This window comes from Lolium rigidum, chromosome 3 (assembly GCF_022539505.1).
Source record: "Lolium rigidum isolate FL_2022 chromosome 3, APGP_CSIRO_Lrig_0.1, whole genome shotgun sequence".
Classification (NCBI taxonomy): Eukaryota; Viridiplantae; Streptophyta; class Magnoliopsida; order Poales; family Poaceae; genus Lolium; species Lolium rigidum.
The window spans coordinates 108,060,465-108,076,628 of NC_061510.1; the positions used below are offsets into that span (position 1 = coordinate 108,060,465).

At 47.7% G+C, this 16,164-nt stretch overlaps 2 protein-coding genes and 1 non-coding gene across 4 annotated transcripts; 1 reads left to right on the top strand and 2 right to left on the bottom strand.

Moving 5' to 3' along the window:
* Positions 1-1,273: 1,273 nt before the first annotated feature.
* On the bottom strand, positions 1,274-5,619 carry LOC124702129 (UDP-glucuronic acid decarboxylase 1-like). Of its 2 annotated transcripts, none has more exons than XM_047234231.1 (7): positions 5,044-5,619; positions 4,623-4,770; positions 4,384-4,463; positions 2,163-2,246; positions 1,993-2,067; positions 1,800-1,892; positions 1,274-1,720 (listed from the first exon to the last, which is right to left on the bottom strand). In XM_047234231.1, exons 1-7 carry the CDS (start codon positions 5,617-5,619, stop codon positions 1,541-1,543), a joined length of 1,236 nt encoding a protein of 411 aa, XP_047090187.1. In that variant the 3' UTR covers positions 1,274-1,540. The 2 variants fall into 2 exon arrangements, with proteins under 2 accessions (XP_047090187.1, XP_047090186.1); XM_047234230.1 differs by having other exon boundaries at positions 1,274-1,732.
* A 263-nt stretch (positions 5,620-5,882) lies between these two features.
* On the top strand, positions 5,883-5,956 carry TRNAR-UCG. Its single transcript has one exon. It is a non-coding gene; the product is annotated as a tRNA-Arg (tRNA).
* Positions 5,957-12,351: 6,395 nt separating this feature from the next.
* On the bottom strand, positions 12,352-14,850 carry LOC124695320. The gene is made up of 5 exons (XM_047228177.1): positions 13,930-14,850; positions 13,655-13,852; positions 13,383-13,574; positions 13,226-13,275; positions 12,352-12,698 (listed from the first exon to the last, which is right to left on the bottom strand). Exons 1-4 carry the CDS (start codon positions 14,848-14,850, stop codon positions 13,270-13,272), a joined length of 1,317 nt encoding a protein of 438 aa, XP_047084133.1. The 3' UTR covers positions 12,352-12,698; positions 13,226-13,269.
* Between the last annotated feature and the right edge of the window lie 1,314 nt (positions 14,851-16,164).

Here is a 16,164-nt window from a genome sequence, read left to right on the forward strand (position 1 = left end):
GTTAGAAGGGCCTGGTTAAGACCCTGGAACCCGCGCCCACGCATCGTGTACATCTTGTCAAAGGCAGCCATGAAATCACCCTTGACCACGCTCCAGCATTTCTGCAGGAACACAGCCGTGAAGCCGTCCGGTCCTGGCGCCTTGCCTGTCGGCAGTCGCCGAACCACCTCCCAAACCTCGTCCTCGGTGAATGCTACCTCGAGCTCGGATAGATCCTCCGAGTGGGTGCCCAGGAAATCCAGGTCCAGCGAGTGCAGCCTGTCGACCGAGGTGCCCAGCAGGCCCTCAAAGTGCGAGAAAGCCGCTTCAGCCATGGCCGCATGGTCAGAGATGACCGCGCCTTCAACCTGCAGGCTATGGATCACATTTTTCTGCCATGGCCGCATGGTCAGAGATGACCGCGCCTTCAACCTGCAGGCTATGGATCACATTTTTGTAATTATTGAAATGTGTGACACCAGGCACTGACAGGGTTTCACCTTAATAGTAAAGACTAGTACTAGCTAGATGAAACATGATGCAGTCATGTAGGTGACCTGAGTAAAGATAGCTATGATGTCCAATGGATACATCACCCATAATTTTGAGGAAGTTATATATATATAATATACACTGAGAGATGTACTCTTTATATGAGCATTGTGGATGCTTGTACTGCAGGGCAATTTTAGTCGCATAAATCCTCCTAATAGTAAGATCTTGGAGTAGTGATAGTAGGGCAATTTTGACACCAGAATTGATCTTATATGAACTGGAATATATGTGATCTTATATGAACTGGAATGTATGGATTGCGATGCATCAGGAATTCATCCGATTCAAGCCAACCAAGAACTTGTTGATGTACCCTGAAGGGACATGGGCCAGTAGGAACCCAAGTTGTGGGCTTGTGGCCTTCGTTGTTGGCTCCATCACAAAGGTAGCAACAGCTGCAGCCACCAGGTTCAGTTGGTCCACTGAGCAGGAGCGGGGGATCAGAGGCTAGCTTAGAGCATTCGCCCCCATCACCGCCATCCAACCATGGATGAGAGCAAAGGAGGTTTCTTCCTCGTCGTGGTTTGGCTTTAGGCAGGAGCAGGTCAGAACATCCAAGGCAGCTGGCAGATATCTTTTGGCCAGGCTAAATTATGTAGCACACTGAGAGTTTTCGTCTTGCCAGCTTCCTTGCCGTATTGTGAATGAGCTATAAATCACAAACCACATGATGCAAATAAGGGTCTCTGTTCTGACCTTAGTATAACGAATCCTAAATAAACAAAATAGATGAGTACCAAAATAGCATTCTAAGCAAAAGAAAAAAAGGCTCTATATTAAGGTTTTGACAAGAACATGAGCACATGATTCCCACTTCCGAGACAAAACCAATGTATTAATGAAACTAAAATCGAATAACAGTTGTCATGTCACTAAAGGAAATGCCTGGAAGAAGAATCTTGGGTAAGTTATCTGTAGTCTGTACTCCTGTAGCCGAGCTTGTCAAGGCACCAAAAACGCTCCGTGAAGTATATAATACAGTTCCGAGTTCAGAAACCCCAACTCCTCATTTCTCATCCAAGATGCGTTTCTGGAAGTCTGAAACCATTCGTGGCAGTCCTTGCCTCAGTGAGACTTTTGGCTCCCAATGGAGAAGAGATTTAGCCTTTGAGATGTCAGGTTTTCTCATGTGTGGATCATCTGCAGTGTTTGGTTTAAATTCAACACTCGCACTAGGGTCAATTGTCTCTTTTACTACCTGCAAAAATAGTGCAGAGAGTTATTCCTGGCAGGCAGAGGAGTTAGTTTTAGTATCAAGGTCAAACCTGAGCAAGCTCTAACATTGTAAACTCGCCTGGATTACCCAAGTTGAAAGGTCCGATATATTTGCTTTCCATCAGAGTTACCAATCCATCGACCTACAAATTCACAAAGTGGTTAAAGATTCCAGATTTGAATGAATGCAGCATCAATGCAGTTTTCATAAAGTAACAAAGCGGAAGTGAGCAAGTCAAGTACCAAATCTGAAACATACTGAAAGCTTCTTGTTTGTTTTCCATCACCATAAACTGTCATTGGTTGTTTTCGCAAAGCCTGGAGATGAGGCACTATGAATATTAAGTAATGCTGACCTTCTATGGTAGGTAGTCCTCCTTTTGTAAAAATCAGAGCCATAAATTAAAACAAACCTGTGCAACAAAGTTGCTGACGACTCGGCCATCATCTAAACACATACGAGCGCCATACGTGTTGAATATGCGAGCAATTCTCACCTGAAGGAAACAATTTTATTGTCAAATTAGCTCTCCAGCCGCGTCCCCCAAACCGCGCCGGATTGAGCGTTTGGGGGACGTGTTTCGTTCGTGCCGCCTTTGGGGTACGTCGCTCCCCAGTCGCGTCCCCCAAACAAAAATTCGGAAATTTTAAACTTAACGAGATTCGACTAAGATTCGTCCAAACTTACATAGATTCGAACGAAATTTGACTAAATTTAAACTAAACCTAATCTAGAACCACTTGCGGCGGCCGGAGGCGTCGTAGTACTGCTGGGAAGTTGTACATGTCGTCGGTGACGACCTCACGCTGGCACGCGCTCGCCGACGGGCTCGTCCTTCACCGCGCCGCTTGGTCCTGCCTCGCCGTCGTCGGTGAGGTCCACCGGCGGCTTGCCGGAGTCGCGGATGGACAAGGCGATCGCCGCGTCGGGGTCGCCCCTCCAGGCGTCCTTGTCGTTCATGGACGCCAAGAACGCCGCCCGCAGACCTAGGCAGTCCTCGGGGTCGTCGCTGCTGGCGATGAGCCGCTGCTGCCGCTCATACTCCGCCGCCTGCGACGCTTCCTCCGGCTCCTCCTTCACCTCCGGCTTCGGGATGAGGAGGGCGCCGCCGCGCCTCCCTTGCTGCCGCCGGCTGCCGCTGCCGCTGCCGCCACCCCTCGTGTTGACGGGCGTCGCCAGCTCCTCCTTCACCTCCCGTTTGGGAACGGTGTACGGCGCCGACCGGTAAGACGAGGACGGCGTCAATCGCGCCGGTCCTAAGGAAGAAGAGTGCGAGGAGGACGAGTACGTCGTCCTCCCCGGCTACCATTGAGGAGACGGCGGCGGCGACGACGACGGCATCTCCAGCCTTGGAGCGCCGTTGCGGATGCCGCGGATGACGTTCTCGAGGGTCCGCCCCGGAACGCCCCAGAACAGGGCGCGGCCGTCCTTGTTCCAGCTATTGGGGCCGCCGACGAGCCCCTCCATGCTGTGCATCTCGATGTCGTACTTCGCCTTGAAGTACGTCGCCCACCAGGCGTCGTTGTTGTCGACCGCCCACGTCGGATCCAACCGTTCCTGGGCGGTGAGTTGACCCCGACGGGCCTTGACGGTGTCCCACCATTGGTCCGTGCGCGGCTTCGGCGGCGGCGGAACGCCAATGCCGTTCACGGCCATCTTCCAGCCGCCGCTGCTTGGCAGCCGCATGTCCGGCGGGACTGGATACTTGGCGTGGTACAGCGCCCACGCCTCCGCCACGGTGAGGCTGCCGCGGCCGAAGCCGTTCGCCGCGGCGATCTTGCGGGAGGACGAGCTCGACATTTCTGGAGAGACGAGGAGAAGATCTGGGAGGGGGGAGGCGGCGGCGACGAGGGTGGTTGCACGCAATAACGCCAGCGCGGACGGCCACGCGGCCATGCACGACGAGACGCGTCCCTGCGTCGCCTGGGAAAACAGGGACGCCATTAACGTCGCTTGACCAAAGGTAGGCGACGGGGTTTTAGGCTTCCGAGCCGCTGACGCGTCGGGCCCGCGTCGGTTCGCCTCGCTTTTCGTTGTGTCCGGCGTGCCCGGTGCGTCCCCTGTGGGACGGGGACGGGCTCGGGGCGCCGGACACCGTATGGGGGCGCGCCGGACAAAAATGGGCTTTGGGGGACGCGGCTGGAACGGTTTTTTTGTCCGGCGCGCCCCAAATCCCTTTGGGGGACGCTTTGGGGGACGCGGCTGGAGATGCTCTAATATCCCAGTTTGATTCAGTCTATACTTCAATATGCATCTCATACATAAGGTCCGGTTTTTTGCCAAAATGTGTCATTTTGGGGATATACGCATGGTACAATCCCCTTGCTCATGATTCCCAAGATGAAGTACATAGAAATACACATAAAGACAGCATGAAGCGCATATGGGCCCAATATTTGGCACTTCAGTACTCTTAGTCTTAGGTCCACTTACTCAAAAGGAATCAAAGGCGCAGGATACAAAATGATTAATGCCCAGTTCAATTGTAGTAAAATCCTAGCATTATTTCTTAATCATACACAGTTAATACATAATGATGGGTCCGGTGCAATTAATTTCAGGCAGCATATAACGTTGCCAACGAGATAGTCTGTAGTTAGATTGAGACCCCTATTCTACAAGTGCAGCTTTACCTCAACGCCAGCACCGCGATGGTAATCCATGGTGAGAGTTTCTGCTGTTCTTTTTCCCTCATCATAACAACTCCTAACACCTGCACATCACCACGAAATGACAAATCACAATGCAGTGGAGTCGGCAGACTAAAGTGTGCAACAGTTGAAAGATACTTCTTGGCTTGTTGCACATGAAAAATGTTATCTCCTATGTTCTGGAAAAAAAATGGTATCTCCTCCAGATAAAATTAGCACACCTATTGGATTAACGTGGCCCCAGTAGCTCTCCTTCTGAGGATGCTCTAGAGGATCACCATACACCTCACTGGTACTGGTGAGCAAGAACCGGGCGCCGACCCTCTTCGCCAGCCCGAGCATGTTCAAGGTCCCCATCACATTCGTCTTGTGCATCCTCATCAGTTAAGGAACCCACTCGAGAACAGAACGGCATCGGAAGAAACAAGTTCAACATTCAGGTTCTTTCAGGCAGGGCACAACGTTCCAATTTTCCTTAGGTGGTTGTTTGACCTATCTAGTACTACTACTTCTTAAGAGATCCTTTCTATATTAGCATTTCAATAGAGGATAGCATTTCAATAGAGGAAACAAACACACTTTTATTTTGCAAAACGTGAGAACATTCATGTATAGTGCAAATACGAAACGGAAAAAGGATATGATAGTCTTGATTGGGTTGAATTTGTAGTGGACGGGTGAGGCGGGGCATGCGAGGTGGTAGATCTGGTCGACCTCGAGGAGGATGGGCTCGACGACGTCGTGGCGGATGAGCTCGAAGCGTGGGTTGGCGAGGTGGTGCGCGAGGTTGTCCTTGCGGCCGGTGAAGAAGTTGTCGACGACGATGACGCTGTCCCCGCGGGCGAGGAGCCTGTCGACGAGGTGGCTGCCGACAAAGCCGGCGCCGCCCGTGACCACGACTCGCAGGGGCTTCTTGCGGACGCCGACCGGGAGGCGCCGCGCCGCCGCCGCCGCCGCGTTGCTGTTGGCGGCGGCGGTGGAGAAGACGCGGGGGGTTCTGGTGACGGCGACTTCGGCGGCGCGGGCGGAGGATGCGGAGAGGGAGCTGGGGTGCGGGGTGAGGGAGGGGTAGAGGAGGAAGAAGGAGGAGGCGAGGAGGAAGCCGAGGAGGACGAAGAGGAGGCGGTGCTCGCGGAGGAGGTAGGAGGCGAGGGAGCGGGTGCGGTGGTGCGCGCGGTGCTGCTTGCTGAGGCTCGCCTGCCGGTGGAGCTGCTTCATTGTCGGCGGGCGGCGGTGGCGGCGGGCGGATCCGCTCGCCGGCCGAAGCGGAGGGGGGAGTAGCGACTAGCGAGAGTGAGGAAAGGGGCGGGCTGAGGAGGCGGCACGTGTGATGTGGGGGCCCGCCAGACGGAGCACTGGTGGCTTGCTCCCCGCAGATGCCGCACGTGCGTGGAAATGTTCTTTGCCGCTTTGCTCGTTATCACTTTGGCAGACCTGTAAATTCTATATTAGTAGGATAACACGAGAAGAAAGTACATAGTGACCGCATAGCGCAGTGGATTAGCGCGTCTGACTTCGGATCAGAAGGTCGTGGGTTCGACTCCCACTGTGGTCGCTTTTTCTTTCCAGATTTTTTTTGCAAGCAGCATCAATAGCAATTTCTTTTGCTTTTGTTAAAGTTGCGGAGGTGCTCATGTCAACGTGTCGAACAAGAGCAGAACGCTTCCGTACTATGGGACTGCTGAAACTGCAAATGATCTTCGTCAGAGGAGGAAGAAGAAAGAATGTTCAGCCAAAAAGAACAAAGTGGAAACCACCAGACCAAGGTACTATCAATATAATTCACAAAAAAAAAGGATAATATCAAGATAGATGTTGATGTTGGATTTAATCTTGACTCAGTCACTCTAGTCTACTTGGAGAATGTACAATGATTCGGCGACAGAGGCAGTCGGACCCAAAATTATGCCTTCTCCATATTGATAATTTGACATTGGACCGACATATTAAAGGAATTAAGTTGCTAGAAGAGGAACGAATATTAACAATTTTACAAAAAAATGTGGATGAGTATGTGAATAAGGAGGAAGATCCTTCAACACTTGTGATGCCTAAAGTTTCTACCCTTTGTGATGATTTGGTTGAGGATGATTGCATCCCACTGGATTTAGATGATCATTTGGAACATCTGAACCCGGTAGGTAAGGAGAAGAAGACTAGGGTGAGAAAATCCTATGATACTAATAATATTCGTAAAAGTACTAGGAGAAGAATTAAAAAACAATTTTCATGATGCAAAATTTAAAAGGAATGAATTGGAATCCTGGTGGTTTTGGGGATACCGCTAAGCATTTGTTTGTAAAAGAGACAATTAGGGAACATAGATTAGACTTTGTAATCTTATTGGAGACTGGAAGGTCTAATTTTTCTATTCCTTTTTTAAATCAACTTGCGGCAGGATATAGCTATTCATGGTTTTGTTTACCTCCACATGATCGATTCTGGAGGTATTTTGGTAGGTATAAATTCTGACACGCTTGAATGCTTAATGTGAGTACTGGAGATTTTTGTGTCAAGCTTCATATTAAGTGCAAAAGGGATGGTTTTGAATGGATTCTAGTGGCGGTTTATGGGGCTGCCCAAGATGCACATAAAGCTGAATCCTTAGCAGAATTAGTCAGAATTTGTGAGGCTGAAACACTACCTATTTTGGTAGGTGGTCATTTCAATATTATTCGGAAGCGTGAAGAAAAAAATAATGATAACTTTAAAGCTCGCTGGCCCTTTGTTTTTAATGTCATTATTGAACATTTGAATCTGCGTGAAATTACTCTATCGGGGAGACAATTTACGTGGGAGAATCATCGTGAAGTTCCAACGTATGAGAAGCTAGATCGGGTGCTTGCATCCATTTCTTGGGAACAAAAATTTCCCTTGGTCACTGTACGTGCATTGACAAGGGCGAACTCTGATCATACACCGATTCTTATTGACTCAGGGGTGAAAGCACATTTGGGTAATAAGCCAAAATTTTCCTTTGAGTTGCATTGGTTGCGACAAGAAAGTTTCTTTGATATGATTAAAAAAGAATGGAATTCGGTATTGGTGGGTTTGAATCCGATGGAGGTGTGGTTGAATAAACTTAGACATATCAGACAATTTCTTAAAGGTTAGGCAAAGAACCAAACTGGACAATATAAGAAAGAAAAGGATAAGTTATTGGGTATTATTGAGTGTTTAGATGTGAAAGCTGAAACGATTAACTTATCAGTGTCGGAAAGAGCAACTCTTAAAGATGCAAATGAAAAGTTAAATAAATTAAGAAGAGAGGAAGAGTCTAAATGGGCGCAAAGAGCTAAAGTTAAACATATCCAAGAAGGAGGAAGTAATACGAGATATTTTCATTTGATTGCGAATGGAAAACATAGGAAAAAGAAAATATTTCAGTTAGAACAACAAGAAGGAACTATTGTTGGGAAGACAACTTGAAGGTATACATTAGTGAATTCTATAAGAAATTATTTGGGGCGCCGGTTTCTAATAATATCTCGTTGCTCGAGGAGGAGGTGCAGGACATTCCTCAGATATCGACTGTTGAGAATGAGATCTTGACAGCTCCTTATTCTGAGGAAGAGGTCCATGAGGCACTTTTTCAGATGGAGCGTAATAAAGCGTCGGGGCCTGATGGTTTCCCGACATAGTTTTATCAAAAAATTTGGGTAGTTATAAAGAATGATTTGATGGCGTTATTCAATCAATTCAGTAATGGGGACTTGCCTCTTTACAAATTAAATTTTGGCGTTATAACTTTATTACCAAAGAAAGAGGATGCGGTGCAAATACAACAATATAGACTAATTTGTTTACTAAATGTGTGTTTTAAACTATTTACGAAGGCAGGTACAAATCGTATAACGGGATTGCCCCACGAGTTATAAAACCCACACAATCAGCTTTTATGCCGGGAAGGAATATCTTAGAGGGGGTGGTCATTCTTCATGAAACGATTCATGAGTTACATAATAAGAAGATGGATGGGGTTCTATTTAAGATTGACTTTGAAAAGACATATGATAAAGTGAAATGGTCATTCTTACAACAGACTTTGAGAATGAAGGTCTTTGCTCCTGAATGGTGTCGGATGATCCAACAATATGTCCAAGGGGGGAGTGTCAGGGTTAAGGTAAATGATGATATTGGTCATTATTTTCAGACAAAAAAAGGTTTGAGACAAAGGTGATCCGTTGTCTCCTATTCTTTTTAATATTGTGGTGGATATGCTTGCCATCATAATTGAAAGAGCAAAAAATGATGGCCAAGTAGGGGGGCGTTATTCCTCATCTTGTTGAGGGGGGGTCTCTATATTACAATATGCCGATGATACTATCCTTTTCTTGGAACATGACCTCCAGAAAGCTGTGAATAGGAAATTAATTCTATGTCTATTTGAAGAACTCTCAGGGCTCAAAATTAATTTTCACAAGAGTGAGATTTTTTGTTTCGGTAAGGCAGAGGATGAGGTGGACCAGTACAAACAGATTTTTGGATGTGATGCTGGTTCCTTACCATTTAAATAGTTAGGTATTCCTATCCATTTTAGAAAGCTTAGAAATTCTGATTGGTACCCAGTGGAGACCCGGTTTGAAAGTAAATTGGGATGCTGGAAGGGCAAATTATTATCATATGGGGATAGACTTGCCTTTATCAATTCAGTTTTAATAAGCTTACCGATGTTCATGTTATCTTTTCTAGAGATACCTGTTGGGGTAAGAAAAAGGTTTGATTTTTATAGATCTAGATTCTTTTGGCAATCTGAGGAACGGATGAACGCTGGTATTCACATGGGTACGTGAGCACGCGCTTACTATTCGACACGTGTCTCACGCTGTTTGTTCTGCCGTTAGCCTGTGACGAGGAGGAAACGACAAGCCAAAGGCTGGTCTCGCTCTGGTAGGTAGGCACTAGACGCGTGCGAGTGTCCTCATCCCGCAAAGCTGCTAGTACAAGATCTGCTCAATGGGGAACCGAGGGCAGCCATGGCGAGATTTGGCGATCTCGAATCCGACCATGGGACGCTCGATTCGTGCCGCTCCGCCGTGCATCCGGCGGCGAGAGGTGGTCGGGCTCATTGTTCATCTCCGCCTTGATTCATATCGTTCCAGCTCGGTCCGGTCCCCGCTTCACCTCGCCGATGGAGTGGCCGGATCCCCTCTCGTGCGGTCAACGGAGTGCTGCTCGTGTCGGATCCGCTGCGGTAGTGCGAGCGAGAAAATACCATCCAGGCCGCCGTCACCACAACCGGAATGGCCGCCGCGCGGGGAGGCGGACGCGGGGCGGAGGTGTCGCTCGAACGACATCTCGGGACCTCGAGAAGCTACGGCGCGTCGTCGAGCAAGCGGGAGGGCCGGTCCGTGATGGAGCCCGTCGGCCTCGCCTACCACGCGTTCCAATCGCGCAACACTCCCAACCGTGGTGGCCTCATCCGATTTGTTTGGGCACAGCCGGCGCAACAACCCACTCGTGCGAGGGCGACGGCGGCGGCAGCCGGTGATGGGGGACGCCGCGGTCGGCGAGGTCACGGCGGCGAGGGTGGTGCTCTCGGACGGCGAGCTGCGGCGTTTCCCCGGGACACCCGGGCGTCGCACGCGCTCAAGGCGGCGCCGACGGGCTCGAGCTCGGCGGCGCGGTGGCGGCAGTGGAGACCGACGAGGACCTGCAGCCCGAGTCGATGCGGCGCCGGCTGCTGCGGACGAGAGGAGATGGCCGCGCTCGCCATCCGCGCCGGCGCCGCGGCGGTGGGCGACCACGCCGGCCCGCTCGTGTTCCCCGACTCAGCCGGCTGCCGGAGGCGCCACGCGATGGGGAAATGCGCTAGTGGAAATACGGGATGGGGAGTAGGTTGCCGCTCGGTTTAGTGGGGCCTGCCCATGTGCGTGCGAGGAAAGGCCACATGCCCACGACGCAGCGGCCAAAAAAGGTACTAACGCCGTATGATTGCCGTGAGTGATAAATTGAATCTCAGCGTTGATCCAACGGCAGCTAGGGCGTGCGCACGTACTCATCTGAACACCAAATCCACTCTCATCTGAGGAAAACAAAAGAAAGTATAGACTTACCAAGTGGAATATTGTCTGCCGACCCAAAGAAGGTATTGAGGTTCTTGAACTCAAGAATAGTTGTTTATTGAGTAAGTGGCTTTATAAACTTCTTAATAAGGAAGGGGTGTGGAATGAGTTGATGTACAATAAATACCTAAGACAAAAGACCTTATCTGAGGTAAAAGCTAAACCTACAGACTCTCCCTTTTGGAAGGGATTGATGGGGGTTAAGGACGATTTTTTTAGTAGAGGTTTTTTCAATATAGGTAATGGAGCAAATATTCGGTTTGGGAAGATATCTGGTTAGGTAAAACATCGTTAGCCCAACAATATCCATCCTTATATAATATCGTGCATCACAAGAATGTAACGGTAGCCCATGTGTTAGCTCAAACGCCTCTGAATATCAGTTTCAGGAGGTTGTTGGTGGGGAACAAATGGACTTGATAGTTACAGTTATGCCGTAAGCTTGTGAGGATTAATTTATCTGATGATAATGATCAATTTGTTTGGAGTTTGACAACAAATGGTCTATTTACAGTTAAACCTATATATGAGGATCTTATGAATGACCATACACCCTTTTTGCGAAAATATCTCTGGAAGGTTAGAGTTCCTCTAAAGATAAAAATATTTATGTGGTTTTTGAGTAATAAGGTGTTGCTTACTAAAGACAATTTAGCTAAAAGACGGTGAAATGGATGTACAGAATGTGTTTTTTTGCGGAGAGCATGAGACTATTGAACATTTGTTTATCACTTGTCCCTTAGTTAAACTACTGTGGCGCACGATTAATTATACTTTTGCTCTTCCACCTCCGACCAATATTACGAATATGTTCGGTAATTGGTTAAATGGAGTTGATAGACAATCTAAGGCTTTCATCCGTATTGGGGTTTCTGCCTTATGTTGGTTTATATGGAAAGCGAGGAATGATATTATTTTTAACAAAAAACATTCTTTTTTACTTTCTGCATGTTATCCATATGGTGTCACATTGTGTCCAGCTGTGGGTTCTTCTGTCACCGAAGGGACAGCGGGATGCTATGGCTACTGGATGCACACGGCTCTAGATGGTCGATCAGGATATCTTGTGCCAGGCTGATTGGCGGCACAGTAGACGGCTACAATGATCTGTAGTCCACTTTCTTTTGGTTTATTTCGCCGGTTGATTCTTGTATCAGCTCTGAGCGATGATTGAGATGTTATAAACTTTATTCTTGGATTCTTTTTAATAAAAAGCAGTGTGCATCATCATGATGCAGAAGCTGGGTTTCATTTCCCATTTCGAAAAAAAAAATCTCAGATCATGAGACGCTGTTCCGTTTCCAGTCCCTGGTGAAGGAATCGATCGGGGACCAGAAAACAGTGATCATATCCGATATCTTTGGGCCTCGTCGTCCCCAATCATCCTTTTCTTTTAGGAAAACCATGTCCCCAGACCCCAATAATCTCCCAACACTCAGCACTGTTTAAGAGCCTGGAGGCCGTCTCGTCTCCAACTCCCCGACGCCCGTATGCTGTGCAATCAATCATACCTCACACCGTGGAGGAGCAAAGGAGCGATCTGTACTCTTCAGATCAACACATGCATGATCACTCCATTGATGTCGGTGTTGGGGTTACATTAAGCATGCTTTCACTGTATACACATACTATATATATATCGAAATCAGGTACAAGCAAACAGTACAGCATGAGTTTTTTCAAGACAATTATGACCGAACTCTTGCCAGCAGTTTTTTGCCTAGGTGCATCCTATGCTTATCAGAAAGGGTGCCGTGTATACTTGAGAAAGTTAAGGGAGGAGACCGAAGGCAGTTCTCAAGTTAAAGATTGAACATATCAGACCTAATTTGGTTCATATATCAGAGCATAAAGAGCTTAGCTGGAGCCGCAGCGCGTCGTCAGACACTCGATACGAACAATCTCACGAAGCAACTACGCTTAGTAGTATCGCTAGCTTAACCTTAGAATACATGACTGACAGATATAGGTTGAGTGCATCCACTCCCATAACTGAATGGCATAGAAGTCATTCAGAAGTTCAGCAACAGAACACCACTTAGAAGAACCCTATATACACAAAGCTACAGCACCCTGACTGACGAAACAAAACCTCAGGCAACCAGTTGAAGGAACAAAACAAAATCCTAAGATCAGGTAGGGGACCAGTAGATCGTCGTGGGAGAGTACGATATTTTTAAATCCACAGACGTAGGGATGTCAACGGGCAACTTTGGCTACCGGGCATCCACCCTGCAGAGGAGGCAAATTGAAACAATCTCAGGTCAGCATTCATAACATGCAAACGTTGAGTCATTGTCTGAGTAAACATTGTTGTTGTTCAAGGATAAAAGACAACTGCAGAGGCAGAGAGGAATACCAAAGTAATCGTCCAAGAGAATTTAACTAGATCTAAACAACTAACTTCTAGTAACCCAGAAACTATCTTTTTGGTACTGAATACAGATGCAAAAATACGGGCATAATCAACAATTCAACACAGAAGATTAAATACAAAAGTGCAACTAATTAAGGTATGGAGCCTGCATAAAACTATTCAAACTGTTTTCCGCTCACTACGCCATCCAGCTTCTATGTGATGAAGATATGAAGTTTTGCCCACACAAATACACCAGTAGGCACATTTAGCTAATAACAGGGTGTGCATATGCACCGCACTTTAATATTATCATATCAATGACACACTTGCAACCACGCTAGAGACTTTGCACGACATGAAAATTACCAACAACATGACTTTAGATTTTGAGAAAACTTACGAGGATTAACAGCTATATCCTTGTGGCATCTAGAAGAGTGTTAATCAAGCCTGCAGAACATATACTCGTCTGAGGTAAAAGAGACATAGAATTCGACAGGGGAACAAGCCCTGAAGATATCGTATATTTTTCTGCGCCCAAAGTTACGCAGTGAGACCTCATGTGACAGCTTCACAGTAATTCTTCTAAGCAATGGCGAGCATTTGAATATGAGTTTCAAGAAATCAATCTCATGTTCATTTCCTTCGAAGCCACTGATCTCCACTTCTTCAAGAGCAGTCAAGGAGATTGTTTGGGATCTCCAGTCCGTGGGCTCACATGGACAATCTTGTGGGCATACGTCTTCTGGCTAAAGTAAAAAAAAATATATATATATGTAACTTGTTACAAAATGTATTATTGAGATACATGACCAGAGGAGAGAATTACCATTGATCTCTGTAGGAGGACCTTAAGTCTCCGCATAGAACTGCGAATTCGATTCATCCCAAGGAGTAGAAACGCGAGTGCTCCAAAAACATGTCCCCATGTATCGAGATGTAACTCCAAAATAGAGAACTCGGCAATCATATGCTTATCTATCTCATGCGTAAAGTTCTCCACTTCACCTTGAAAAATAGGCCAGCTCTGAAAAAGAGAAGATATATCATCAAAATCTAGTTTACTTGAAACTAGCCGCAAATTGAGCAGGGAAGGGGACAGACGATGCAGGCATGAATGTGCAGCGACGGGGGCATCTCTGCCGCCGCCTGTAGGCTGAGCTGCGCGAGCCGCCAAAGACCAAAGGCGATAGAGTGCCCGGAGAAACGGCAGTCCCACGAGACATTCTCCACCGTTGGTGCCAAAATGGAAATTGTGAGCTCCTGGTAGGTGTGTAAGGACATGGTCAATTGCTTTAGCACGGGGGCAACAATGGTGGCTTGGTTTATCCATGCCCCAGCCACGACAACTAGCTCCTGCAGAAAGGGTGAGTTGACCCTGAAGGCACCCTTATAGAAACAAACATCAGCGAGCCGGAGCGTGCGCAACCGGGGGCAGCAGGAGAGCAATGCACCGAAGTCGGCGGTGCAGCAGGACAGGGACAGCGACTGGAGCGCGGGGAACTCAACGCCGGCTAGGATGGTGGAATAGTCCCCGAAATTAGAAAGGTCCAGCTTCAGCACGATGGAGGTGGCGCGGTGGAAGCAAGGCAGGTCGAGGACGAGGCAACAGTCGACTAGGCCCGAGGGGAAGACCAGGAAGAACTCCTCCGGGTCGATCTGCGCGGCGGCGCGGAGCAACGAGTTGACCTCGGCGGAATCGGCAAGGTCCTCCTCGGAGATGGGCCCGCTCGGCTCGGGGAGGCAGATTTCGAGGAGGGAGATCGCCGGCGGGGGAGGCAGGCGGGCGAGCGCCGGCTCGAGGGAGTAGAAGGGGAGGTCGCGGAGGACGATCCGGCTGAGGCGCGCCCAGAGGCCGCGCCACCGGCGGGAGAGGACGCCGGTCCGGGCGGCGGCGGCGGCGCATTCCAGGCGGGCGAGGACGAGGAGGAGCAGGTCGTCCGGGAGAGTGCTGATGAGGTCCGGGCCGCCGCCCAGGGCTTGCAGCCGAGGGGAACGCCGGCGAGGCCCCAATCTCAGCTGCATCGAAGCTGTGGAAAGGAAAAACCCGCCGTTCCCCTTTCACTGAACAGCAAAGCTACCAGTGGATGCAGTAACCACTGATGTACCGTACTAGTGACGATTCTCATGCTCGTGCTATTAAAATTCTGTCATATAACAACTGCTACTCTACCTTCGTTTTCCAAAATATATGCAATTTTTTGTGAAATAGAAACTGATTTTCTAAAAAAAATTAAAAAATAAAACAAGGGTAATAATAATTAGGCCAGCCCGTGCATACAGCCGGCTCTAAAAACAGAAATTATGAGCCCCAGGCATAACCACAACCGCGTCTATTTCTTCTGTTGTGATTATCATATCTAGTTGTATTCGCTTCAGAAAACCACTTGGAAGGGACTTATGATTTTTCATCAAAAGCTCATTATTTTGTTCAGCCACTAGTAACCAAAAAGCAAGCTCATAATATTTTATGAACCCTTTCTCACAATATTGTTGCTGAATCAACACATTTTAGGAGTGGAATGTAGAGTACGTTTTCTCTAACATTTTCTCATCACTGACTTTTTCTTTGCAAAATAACAATTGTGAAGTGATTTAAACATGGTTGAATTGTAATTAAAAGCACTTTTCTAATCTTGCAGCCTTAGGTGGAACCGATCATAATGAGCTTTAGGGACAATCATTGTTTTTTTTATGACCATACCTTTCTTCAGCTTGTTCCAAAGAACAAGTGGATCATTATATGTAAGGCATTTAGCTTTTAAAACTATGAGGAGGTGGGGTCGAATAAAGATCGTAACCTTAACTTGATTTTGGTAGGTTTTCTTCATTTTCTTCTTTGATTGTTTCACCAAGCCTCAACATTAGTACCCATGGCAAGTAATTCATAAATTTCAGCATCTAGTCACGTTGGCAAGGATATGAGCAAATATTAATTCCAAGCCCCTAAATTTCAAAAAGGAAAAGTCCCCTGAGCACATACACCAAGCTCAAGCTGCCGTTGTTGGGGTTGGCCGACAGTTGTGCTCCTCGTTTCAAAGTCTTGTGTTTTATTTCCCTTTCTTGTAATAAGGACTTTCTTGTAAGGTATTGTTTCAGATAATATATATATATAGGCCTTTTCCGAAAAAAAAAAGTTTCTTGACATTGTTAGGCAGTGCGTAGGCGCATGACACTGACAGGGGATGAGTTCTGCTGAAGCTGTCATGTTCCTCTGTCTCAACCCATTATCAGATCAGCACATGGAACACAAACCACTGATTTTGTTCTTAGCGACCCGATCCTCGTGGTCTGGACAGTGTACACGGACGTGGAAATGGATAATGATCTCGTAGCATC

Bases quoted from the DNA above. Each gene is read 5' to 3' on its own strand.
- LOC124695320 (XM_047228177.1), bottom strand. From the start codon at position 14,850: ATGCAGCTGAGATTGGGGCCTCGCCGGCGTTCCCCTCGGCTGCAAGCC. The intron at 13,853-13,929 runs GTCTGTCCCCTT...TCTCTTTTTCAG, and splicing joins TGCACATTCATGCCTGCATC to AGCTGGCCTATTTTTCAAGG. The intron at 13,575-13,654 runs GTAATTCTCTCC...TTTTTACTTTAG, and splicing joins TCCTCCTACAGAGATCAATG to CCAGAAGACGTATGCCCACA.
- LOC124702129 (XM_047234230.1), bottom strand. From the start codon at position 5,619: ATGAAGCAGCTCCACCGGCAGGCGAGCCTCAGCAAGCAGCACCGCGCG. The intron at 4,771-5,043 runs ATATCCTTTTTC...ATGAGGATGCAC, and splicing joins TCAACCCAATCAAGACTATC to AAGACGAATGTGATGGGGAC. The intron at 1,893-1,992 runs GTACTTGACTTG...GTGAATTTGTAG, and splicing joins TTCAGTATGTTTCAGATTTG to GTCGATGGATTGGTAACTCT.